This window comes from Brachyistius frenatus, unplaced genomic scaffold (genome assembly GCF_029030835.1).
Source record: "Brachyistius frenatus isolate BFR_SWC_R1_liver_20210118 unplaced genomic scaffold, ASM2903083v1 Contig_7, whole genome shotgun sequence".
Taxonomy (NCBI): domain Eukaryota; kingdom Metazoa; phylum Chordata; class Actinopteri; family Embiotocidae; genus Brachyistius; species Brachyistius frenatus.
In genome coordinates, this window is record NW_027210606.1 from 6,402,419 (window position 1) to 6,414,430 (window position 12,012).

At 42.9% G+C, this 12,012-nt stretch overlaps 1 protein-coding gene across 6 annotated transcripts in view; it reads left to right on the plus strand.

The window, feature by feature from the left end:
* The first annotated feature begins 815 nt into the window (after window positions 1–815).
* The window catches only part of LOC138615549 (LIM and calponin homology domains-containing protein 1-like), a 30,849-nt gene continuing 19,652 nt past the window's right edge, over window positions 816–12,012 (plus strand). For 3 of the 6 annotated variants that reach the window (XM_069689229.1, XM_069689232.1, XM_069689230.1), the window contains exons 1-8: window positions 817–1,281; window positions 4,099–4,158; window positions 9,889–9,959; window positions 10,071–10,140; window positions 10,242–10,348; window positions 10,432–10,456; window positions 10,559–10,669; window positions 11,718–11,845. In XM_069689229.1, the coding sequence (XP_069545330.1) occupies window positions 1,168–1,281; window positions 4,099–4,158; window positions 9,889–9,959; window positions 10,071–10,140; window positions 10,242–10,348; window positions 10,432–10,456; window positions 10,559–10,669; window positions 11,718–11,845 (686 nt within the window). In that variant the 5' untranslated portion in view covers window positions 817–1,167. Of the gene's footprint in view, window positions 1,282–4,098; window positions 4,159–9,888; window positions 9,960–10,070; window positions 10,141–10,241; window positions 10,349–10,431; window positions 10,457–10,558; window positions 10,670–11,717; window positions 11,846–12,012 lie in introns of all 6 variants that reach the window. The other 3 variants (XR_011310546.1, XM_069689233.1, XM_069689231.1) reach the window with 3 other exon arrangements.

The window sequence follows — 12,012 nt, forward strand, 5'->3', positions numbered from 1 at the left end:
ATGTCTGTCTCCTCCCTCTTTCATGCCTGCCCTGTCTCTCTCATGCCTTTCCACTGTCTCTTTCCTGTCTCCATCTTGTCTTTCTTATGTCTCTCCCCCATCTCCTGCCTCTCTCTGTCCTTACTCTTTCCTGTCTCTCGCCTGTTTCTAATGTCTCTTCTCTCTCTGTTCTGTCTCTATTCTTTTTCACTCTTGTCTTTTCTCTACTGTCTGTTTCCTGTTTCTGTCCTGTCTCTCATGTCTTTCTCCCATCTCTCCCATGTCTCTGTCCTTTCGCTCTCCTGTCTCCATCTTTTCTCTCGCCTGTCACCGTCCTTACTCTGTCCTGTGTCTCAACAGTGTCTCTTGTGTCTCTCCTCTCACTTTCTGTCTCTGTCCTTTCTTACTCCTGTCCTGTCTCTCTAATGTCGTTACCCTGTCTCTCGGTCTCCCTCCTTTCTCTGTCCTGTCTCTCTTATATCGTTCCTCTGTCTCTCGGTCTCCCTCCTCTCCCTGTCCCGTCTCTGTCCTGTCTCTCTTATATCGTTCTTCTGTCTCTCGGTCTCCCTCCTCTCCCTATCCCGTCTCTGTCCGGTCTCCCTCCTCTCTCTGTCCGGTCTCTGTCCTGTCTCTCTTATATCGTTCCTCTGTCTCTCGGTCTCCCTCCTCTCCCTGTCCGGTCTCCCTCCTCTCCCTATCCCGTCTCTGTCCGGTCTCCCTCCTCTCTCCCTCCGGTCTCTGTCCCGTCTCTGTCCGGTCTCTGTCCTGTCTCTCGACCTCCCCCGCAGAGATTCCTTCCTGCGCGTTCACGCCTCCTAAAATGCGCGGCAGCAGCAGCAGCAGCAGCAGCAGCGGTGTTTGAGGACAGCAGCGTCAGCCTCACGCAGTGAGGACAGGAACCAGAATCGTTATTTTTAGCGCCCGGTTCGTGTTGCAGCGTCGCCGTCGCAAGGAGCCTTTTCTCCATCTCTGCGCCACAGTTTGAGCAAAGGTTCGTGCGGAGGACGAGACGGCTACGCGACGCACCGACGCAGCGTGGAGTTGCGGAGCGGCAGAAAGCGAGGAGGAAGATAACGGACCGAGGAGCGGGGGAGGGAGCACCGCCAAACATCTGAAGGGGGGCTTTATCGCATATCACCGTATCATCACCGTCCGACTTGGGTCTTGGGTGTCACGGCCTGCCCGGAGATGGCGAGCCCCGCAGCGTGCGGAGATCCCCCGAATGCCCCGGCGCGGGAGCGGGATCCGCCGGAGCCCAACCATCCCGAGCCAGCCTGCCAGGAGGCGCAGAAATGGATAGAGGTAAGTGAAGGTTACCGTTTAAGAGATCCGGGGCCTGCTGCACAGAAATGGGTCATACTGTCACATACTGTGTCCGGGGATATAAATACACGCGGCACCGGTGCGTCGTCACCTGTCGGAGGGGACTGCGCAGCGTCGGGTTACCGTGCGGGACAACGGGCTCTGCTGCGTGCGTGAACAGCCGGACGTACATATGTGTCAAAAAAAAAAGTTTTCACGGGCGTCTGGCTCGGAGTGAAACTGAACACCGAGACGAGCGCCGTGGATACTTTCAACACTTTTAAAGGAGGATAAGAAACGGCGCACACGTATAAAAGCCCACCAAGTGTTCGTTACGCACCGACGAGGAGCCCGTTTTCTACTCGCCAACAGGAGGAACGCCTCTTCGCTCGGGCGCGAGGGGATTCCGGTTGCCATGGTTATAAAACCGGGCCAGTATTCACGCACGAGATGCTTACGCTGTCCCGACAGTTGATCGCATCGGATGATGTTATCACGCGGTTTTCCTGCAGCGCGTCCACCATCATCCGGCCGGCTCAAAACGCGTCTTTCCATAAGCCCGAGTGGTGAATCATGATTTGCCCGTGGAGCTGCGTTGTGACCTATTTTTTTTTTTTTTCTTCCATCGCGGATTTGTACTCCGCTTTAGCAGAGCTGCATGTGGTCGTAGTTAGAAAATAAGTTTTTTTTTTTTTCCCCCATCTCTACCTGACAATACATCTGCAGATTCAGTCAGTAATAGCTCCACAACTGTAAGAGCGAAATGATGTATCAAAGACACTCAGGAGAAATTTGTATTACATAAGTCTCTTTATTACCGTCAAGGGTGAGATTCTAATTAGAACTGCAGCTTAGAGAGCAAATAACATCCTGACATCAAAGATTCAATCAACACTGACGTTATGGAGCCTGCTCTAAAAATCCTCGCCTGCAACTCTGCCAAATTTGATGCACCAGAAAGGAAGCACGACAATACCGACATCTATTTTAATCATAGCGGCACCAGGCAGCCTCTTTATCTTTTAGTGAGTGTCCCGCACTCTGTGTCCTTCACAAAATGGTTTTGGGTTGCATTTTAATAATAGTACAGGCAGATGGACCAACAAGATGGAAAGGGTTAAAACAGAACAAACAACAAAATTTGCACGGGGCTGTTCTAATATTGGTCGTTTAATAAGCAGGTCTTTGCCATGGAGAAGTTGGAGTTCAGCAATGTTTCATATCTAACAGCTCACTATGGTGAATAGGCCTTCAACCAGCACATAAAGATAACACTGAAATCCAGCCCGAGATTAAACATGCTTCCAGCCCCCCCCCCTTTTTTTTTTATTTTTTAAATGCTATGTTTAACAGGTCGGTTCCTAATCTGGGGGTAAGAACCCTGCAGGACTAGCAAGATAAAGTGGCATAATGATTAATAGGATAGGAGAGTAAAATCACATGTTCTTGTGAATATTTATCTCTTCAAACCTGTACAAGTTCACTAAAATCAGTTTTTGCACGAATTGGCCACTGGGATCCCAGGGAGCGTCTGCAAGTACAACACAATCAGAGATTGCTTCATTTTCAGGGTTCAACAGCCCAAAGAGGTTTTATACACCTACATTTAACATAATATTAGAATATATAATAATTATAATAATAATAATATTATATTATATTTTCAAAATTCTGGAAAAACAGGTCATACGAGGAAAACTGACAAAGGTCCCTTTTCCAAACACATTTGTAATGTTTATCCGTCCATCTAGCCACAGAAGTGCACCATTCATCTCCCAGTTCAGATCTGGCTGTGTTTTAAAGTGCAATGAAATCCAAGTTGTCATCACATGTATCTCTTTACTGACTGATGTTGAGGTTGGAGTTCTCTTAACCTCACAAATCATCGTTGTGCCCTATTCTCAGTCACAAGAAACGATTACTAAAGATGACATATCAGCTTCTGGCTTGAGAAATGACGTTACCAACCAGGCTTTAATAGCTCTAATACATTTACAATTAATACACTGCTTTAACAGTGACAATATGATGCTTTAAGTATGTTACACAACACCCCTTTTAGAAAAACAGATTTTCAACAAATGCGGTCTAAAAAAATAGCTAAATTAGTATTTTAAATGTGCACATTTTTGATCAGAAAGTGACCAGGCATCGAATTGCATGTTTTGTGACTTTTTCCTACTCCTCCTCTTTAACATACCTTTACGGATTCCCAAAATGTTTCATCCCTAATTTCTCCATGGTAGTGGTCATAGCATCAGACGTTGTGTCTGCTTTATTTGCATGCCGTCTTTCCAATGTGACATACAGTATCTTTACAAGCACCAGCTAAATAATATTACAAACCTTTTTTTTTAACAAAGGCAGTAGTTACTGAAAACTTTTAAAGATACAAGTACTTCATCTTCATCGAGGCACAAATAGGCCGATTCTCAAATTTTTTTTTAGTGCGAAATTAGAAATGGTCCCTTTTCAGTTTCATAGCTACATTATACTCAGATATATTCACTTCTTAAAACCAATGGATAACCCACATTTTTAAACCCACCTACAGTCGATGTCAACACACCCTCTTTAAACTCAACTTAATCTTGCTCTTAAAATTATTTTTTTGTGAACAAGTGTAATGCACTTAACTTTACAAACATGGCTTTAAGACTTTCAATACTTGACAGGTTTTCACTCGATGCTATGGACAGATTTCAGCCAGCTCTGTTGTAGTATTCTGGTCTAGGTTAATGGTCTCTAAATCTTAATCTCTCCTGCTGGGTTTTTGCTCCTCTTGCTTTGTCGTCTTCCTGCCTCCTAATTCTCCAGTTATTTTCAGGCCGGTCCGACTGCCTCTATTTGCAGTGGCGTATTTATATGCTCTCACAGGTGGGGACGAGACAGGGTTAAAAATGCCGCCCTCCGTGCCGTGAAACATTTTCCGTCCGCATGTGTGTGTGTGTGTGTGTGTGTTTTACCATGTCTACAAAGCATGCAAAGTGTATGCACACTCACTCATGCCAATCATGCATGATACGGCTCGCAGCCTCGCACACTCCTCGGACAAGCCCCGGTTGGGTGACACTGGTCGCCATGGGAACTTAACACAGGCAGGCTCTCAGGTGTCACTGTTTCCAGGGGGGGCAGTAGAGCAGTAGGCTATATATCACCAAGTGACCCAAGCGGGAAATTAGACTGGCCCAGACTTTCTATCTGTTTATAGACGAGACAAGGCTGGATTAGACTGTCTCAAAGCTGGTACACAAAGGTGCTTTGTAACTTTTGGGTGTGACTTTTAGCAGGTTAAAGTTATACAAGCTAAGAGAAACACAAAATTAACTTTGATGACAGCAGTTAACCTTTGCTGTCAATGTTGTTCAGCCCACAGCAAGAGTTAAGGTCCAACATGCAGAAGAATGTGACTGAATAAGTGCGTGTGTGTGTGTGTGTGTCTCTGTGCGCTCCAGATGTCACAGCTGTCCTCGGCAGATTAACTCCAATAGTCCCAGACAGCCAGCTGTGTCTGCACGAGAGAGAGGGTGAGAGAGAGAGAGAGTGTGAGAGCGGGGATTCATGGATTTTCCATGCATCAAAGAATGTGAAACAATGATGACACGGATTTGCTGTTGGCAAAGATGTCTTACATGCCTCAGTGATTGCTGACATTGTTCAAAAGCCTGGATAGTCGCTGTCGGTCACAGACAAAGTTAAACATGTTGTTTTTGGGAAACATTAGAAGGTTGCGTTCATCATGCAGAAATGTTATAATAGCAGGTTGACTGGCTCTTGTTGAATGTGTGCACATTTTTCCCTGAGCATTAGTCTGTGATGTGTCAACTGTGACAATCACCTGTGTGAAATGTGTTGCACTTAACTGTACTGCATTTTACAGTGTTTTCCCTTGATTTCTGGAGGGCTAATGGACAGTTAACTATGCATTTTCATGTAATTTTTGACTTTTATCATGACAATATTTATTTAGAAATGTCTGCCATAAAAATAATAATCACCAAACACGGGTAAAATGAAGTTTATAGTGAAGCTTGGTGGCTTGGGTGCTGCAACTTGGTGTTATAATGATTGGGAAAACCCTGTCTTAGGATGCAAAGTACCCAGAAATGTGCATGCACTCAGACTGATTGTGATTATATGTAAAGTGTGGTGAAATACAACGAAGACCAGCTTTAAATTACTACTTAGAAAGGAAGACTCCATTTTTAACTACTATACAGAGTAAAATGTGAATAAATGAAATAGTATATTACAAATACATTAAAAAAATCTATTACAGTAAGTGAGCTAGAATTACACAGTGGAAGTGTTTTAAAATACTGAGTAGATATTAACTTTCAGTAAGTGACGTCCGTGTTGCCGTCTAGTGTCGACTCACTCTGGTTAATTACTCTGATTCAGGTTAATCTACGATGCATCTAGATTATGTCTTTATCGCTCTATCTTGCTCTTTTCCTCTTTTTTCTCTCTTTGTTGTTGTTTTCTTCTTTGTTTTAGGCATCGTGGCCTTTAGTGTGCCGATGGCCTCAAGAACATTGTAACATTATAATAAGGCTAAAGCTTATGCAACCACCACTAATTAAAAAAAAATCAGTCCATCTCAGTGGTTATTGCATCACAATAGGGCTCAAACCCTCCACGTCTCCATCTGTTATCGAAGGATAACGCTTTTAATTTCAGGATTAGTCACACAGACAGTTTAGCAAGTCCCAGTTGCTGCTTCCTATAAATTATTGCATCTGCTGATTATTTTAATTGTTGACCAATCTGATGATTGTTTTTTGATTCAATGACTAAATTATGCTTACTGTTGATAAAATGGAAAATAATTGCAAATTCTCGGAGACCAAGGTGACGTCTTCAATCATCTCATTTTGCCCAAGAAACAAATATCAAAGTAGGTTTTATTATCTGTGAAACTATTTGTTTGAGTCACACACGTCCACTGAACAATCCAAAAGCTTTTCAGCCTCGTCTCCTGATGTTAGCACAAACTTACACGGCCCCCGAAGGGTCATGGTGAGAATTTTATTCGACGACTACTTTTGCGTTGCCTCCCATTATGTTCCTCCTTTCATTCCTTCTGAGCCATATGTCCTATTTCCGCTCAGCTGCTCTCAACGTAACGTCCCAGCATGAATCAACTCTTTGAATTTTACTTTGAACTGGGCATTACATATGGTGATATAATGCTACTGCTCAATAGGCATTGTTATTTAATTAGGAAGAGTAAACTTCAACAAATTCTTTGATCAGTAGCTCTCTTCAGAGGAAAGCAATACGGCAATCGGCAGGATGCTGTTGCTTTCATAAGTACGTTTTGAATTATTTCTCAATACTTTTATGTCAGCTGCTCTTTTGCTAACCGCTGAGGATGATGACTGCAGCCCTGCGATGGAACAGCTGTTATTGTGGCTGTAGCCATGGCAGCACCTTGTTGGTTGTTGCTGGTACATAATGGTTGAGAGACACTGTCACAGCAGCACCACAGATTCAAAAAGTAACACCCAAACACAGCAGCAGCCAAAGACCGAACAGTAACCACATCTACTCCCAGCTTCAGCTAGAACCAGTAGCTGAATACTGTAAGAGATCAACCTTTCAAAAAGTGTCACATCATCTCTCCTTCCCGTGGTATCAGCAGAGTGTATCCTTTAGCCCGCAGTGTGTTGTAGCTGAACTGGACCAACACACCAACTGTTCTTGAGGACCAGAGCAGCTGAGCAGAAATAGACATATGGCCAATAGTGGAAGAAGAAAAATATTGCGAGATAACATAAAAGCAGTCCTCATAAGAATGACCTCCCCGGAGGCTCCAAACGAACATATGTTATGTTCATGCTTAATTTGTACAATGTGAAGCAAACATTAAATGTATTATCATTAGTTGAGGTTACTCCTCGTTGCTTTAGATTTTCATTATGCAATAACATGTTCATATCTTTTTTCATACAAAAGAAGCAAAGAGATACTGAATTTTTGTTTTCCTTATCTCGGTGAAGACTGAATGTTTTGTTCATCTCATGATAAACGGCAAAGTGCGCGCGCTGGAGCGAAATGGTCTGAACCTGCAAAATCCTGGATTTCACCACTTAAGATCCCAGCACGTGATGTTCTTTATGGAAATTATGCCACTAACTTGATGCACTGCATGTTTTTCTCCTCTTCTGCTTTCTGTTTTTTCCAGCCTCTCATTCTGTCTGTACAGTTGTTAAAATAAACTAAAGGGTACTTTGGCCTACTTATGCTTCTCCACTGGCCCTCCACACATACACACACACACACACTTCCACCTCAGGGTTTAAATGGTAGCTGCCGCTGCCATTCAGTCAGGCTGAGCAGAGCACCCAACTATGAGGGCTGAGAAGGAGCGAGGAAGGGTCAAATTTCTGTTACTGGCACTGAAATATCCCCCAGGGCCTTTGGCTTGGTTTTTGTAGCAGACATAAATTCTAACTTAATTTTTAATACATACACTCTGTCTCTTCTTTTAAGTCATGACGACCTTTATTTCTTCTTATTAACTGTTCAGGAGCTCTGTATGAGAACATGTACGGACACACCAGTCATATGTTTAATTGATGTATTTCAGTTGCAGCATATATAACTAATCGTTAACCACCTCTACCTCCCACCCACTGAGTCCTGCCTCCTCCACACACACTACCTACACTCTCCTCTCAATTATGCATGACCACACTGTAAATGTTTCAGAGACCCGGAATCCATGAACCATCAGAGGAGGACCAGTTTAAGTTTAAGACCTTGAGAGTGAGGATATTTGGACTCATCCTCACTTTCTGATGCATCTAAAGGACTATTTAGGGATAAATTGTAGGTTAAGGGTTGGAGTTGGGCATTTAGTTGTGACTGTTAAGATCAGGATAACAGGTTAGGGAATGTATAATGCCAGTGAGAGTCCTCACAAAGATAGGCATACAAACCGTGTGTGTGTGTGTGTGTGTGTGTGTGTGTGTGTGTGTGTGTGTGTGTGTGTGTGTGTGTGTGTGTGTGTGTGTGTGTGTGTGTGTGTGTGTGTGTGTGTGTGTGTGTGTGTGTGTGTGTGTGTGTAGGAGAGACACACACAGAAGGATAAAAAGACAATAAAAAAAACAGGAGAAGCTAATGGGAAACATCTGTTCATCACTTGCGTAACAAAAACCAAGGATGTTTTTATATCTACAGATGCACAGTGTTCGTGTGTGTGTGTGTACGCCTCCCTCATATCCATACAGTATGCGTGTAAAGCAGAACTGTATATAAAGAACTTGAAATAAATCATAAATATCACCAGAAAGAGAGCAAAGGAAAAAAAGTTAGGATGCCCATATTTAAATGCCATTGAATCATTTAGATCCACAGATTCTTAAAACAGATGTTTTGGTTTTTTTTTTTTTTTTTTAAATTTTTAAAAATTTAATTTTTTTTTTAATGCATATGATGGAGCATATATATATATATATATATATATATATATATATATATATAAGCAGCATAATACAAGCGAGAGTGGGCCTGTAGTTAGAAGTTTGGGCGCTAACTGTAATCTGTGCTAATCTGGATTAGACGTCTAAACAGCATCAGTCAACACTCCTCTTTTCCATTCAGCTTTGGCCGCTGGTTACACAACAGCTCCTGAAAGCAGTAGGCTATGTGCGTGTATGTGTGTGCGTGTGTGCGTGCGTGCGTGTGTGTGTGTGTGTGTGTGTGCGTGTGTGTGTGCGCGCGTGCGTGTGGGGGGGTTTATGTCCTGGCAGTATATCACTGTTAATATCCTGATTCCCTCCTCCACTCCTGCCTTTACAGGGTAGACTCCAAATTGTAGACTAGGTTAGAGGATTGAGGTTATTGTTGTGTCATGCGGTTTCATTTTTGATAAACTGGAATGAGGACACAGAGCAATGTCTCACTGACCTGGCGTCACTAATTTGTTTTCTACTGAAGCAAAATGTTGGGGGAAGGGTGAAGTGGGAAGCAGAAGGTTCGTCTATGAGGAACAGTGATGCTCACATCCAGGAATATATAGTATTGGATACTTGTCTACAAATGACAGTAATAATATTAGGGCTATAGTGATAACAACTAATAAAGAAAAAAATAGTTCAAATACCCAATGTAACCTCTGAAATCTCAAAGATATTTAATTTCTAATGTTATAAACAGAAAAATGCTCAAATAGCCACATATTGGAAGTTGATACCAAAGAATGTTTGGCATTTTTGTTTGATGATTGTCTTAAATTATTTTATTATTGATTAGTTTTTAAATTATGTATTCAAATCTGCGCAATGTTGTTTTCATGGAACAAAGAAGAAAAGCAGAATATTAATTAAAACAAGTTTAATTTATAATTTCAAGTCATTTTTAAGGCTTTGCTGCTTTTCTCCATATTATATTGTTGTAAACTGAACAAATATCCATGTTTTCTAACCAGTCACACAAAACTGGGGAGTTGTGATGGTGATTTGTATTATTCTCTGCCATTTTACAGACAAAACAATCAAAAAATGTCCAGTCAATATCTTAAAAGGTCAGATATGTGCTAGCTGCAGCCCCTCTTCCAGCCGCCTTCCTTTACATCTGTCTCTTCCTGTCCTCCTTCCACAGGCTGTAACAGGGAAGACCTTTGGAGGCAAGGACTTCCGCAGTGCATTAGAGAACGGCATCCTGTTGTGCGAGTAAGCCTGTGACATCTCCTCACTTCGTTTTTTGATGTCTGCAGTTGCAACAACGTACATAAACTCCTCTTAAGTCTCAATAAATCTCTGCCTGTCCCTTCCTCCACGCAGGCTGCTGAGTGCAATCAAACCAGGGCTGGTAAAGAAGATCAACAGACTGCCCACCCCCATCGCTGGGCTGGTAAGAAGACACTCTCCAGTGTGACACTTTGCTCCGTAAACCAGCCCGTTCATCAAAGTGATAAACTGACTGACTGTGTGGTCCCCTGCTGTTTCCTCTAGGACAACCTGTCAGTCTTCCTGCGGGGCTGCGAGGAGCTGGGCCTGAAGGGCTCCCAGCTGTTTGACCCAGGGGATTTACAAGACACTTCTATGCGCGCTAACCTCAAGTAAATCAATGTGTGACTGTATAGATGTCTTCATGTCTATTTTAATGGAGTATCACATACGAGTAACACGTTTCTCTTTTTAGGGACTCCAACCGCAAACTAAAAAATGTGAGTTGTTATTGCCCTCTCTTCTTTTTTCCCTGCATTTCCTTCAGTGTTCGTGTGTTCACCATTAATAAATGTACACCAACTTCTGCATCTGTGTCTCAGGTGCTGAACACAGTGTTCTGGCTTGGGAAGGCTGCCAGCGGCTGTGCCTCCTACAGCGGCCCTACGCTCAACCTCAAGGAGTTTGAAGGGCTTCTTGCTCAAATGAAGGTGGTGAGTGAACTCACTGAGCCAACGTCCACACCAGTACCGTTTTATTTGACGTAAAACAGCGTTTTAAAGCAAAATCTGTCTCCCAACACACACATTTTAGCGTTTTTCAGAGATAATCTGCATCCATACAAACACTGGGCTCCATGTAGGGCTGATAATGCTGCTGGACGCAAGATCTGTCACAATAATAACCTGCCTCTTGAGCATGTACGGAGTAGTCACATCATGAAATGCAGAACTTAACAGTAAAACAGCTGTTAGCATACAAAACAAGGTCTCTGACTCATGCAATTTGTTATCGATGTTGAATTAACTACTGATCGTCAAAGCTGATGTAATTTGTTTTCATGCAGAAAAGGGTCATCGGCAGTAATTAGCTGGGCTGCTAACCAGGAAAGAACGAGTCGTATTTGTTAAGATCCAATAAGGAAGCTAACGTGACTGTCTGTGTCGTCGTTTTTTAAAGTCTCCATTTCTGTCCGTCCAGTATGAAACTCAATCCCACAGTTTTCAAACTAAATAAGGGTCAGCAGCTTTTTAAAAAGTGTTGATTTTAGAGGTTAAAAAACAGTGGAGTAGTGTGATTGTTAGGCGTAAATGTAGCATGTGTGAAAACATATAACAGTATCTTTAGTCTGAGAGGGACAGAGTGAGGAGGAGGAGGAGGAGGAAGAAGAAGAAGAGGAGGAGGAGCAGTAGCAGAGAGAGACACATGAAAGGCAGATATTGGTGTGGAGGAGGTGCGGGGGATGGATTTGTTAGTTTCCTGTCTTTGTTGGGGTGTAGGAGCGTCACACGAGACAGGAGACAGACATTCTTTTGTTTTTATTCCACCACGACTACTGCAAACAGGATATGAGTTGACATGGATTGTCTGTCATTTCATCCATTGGATCCACTGGAAGTCCATTCAAATTCGTTTAAGTTTCTCTTAAACAACGAGAGAACCCATGTGTTGTCCCTAAGTGAGCTTCTTCATGCATGTTTGCTGCTTCTCACAGTTGTTTGTGTGTATATTATCCTGTGGTCTGTGTGTGTGTGTGTGTAGGAAAGTGAGGAAGGAGGGGACAGTTCACTGAAGCGCAGTGTTAGAGACAGCGGCTACGACTGCTGGGACTCTGAGAGGAGTGAGTCTCTCTCTCCACCACGACACACTCGAGACAACTCCCTAGACAGGTGAGAGACACCTGTCAACACTCATGCACACCCATGTATGTGGTTGCACACAAGGGGATATTTAGGAGAACTCATGAGAAGTTCAGTACAACTGCTGACACAAAACCTACATTTGTATTCAAATAAATATATGAATTTATTTGCTAGTTGTAAAACTCTTGATAAGT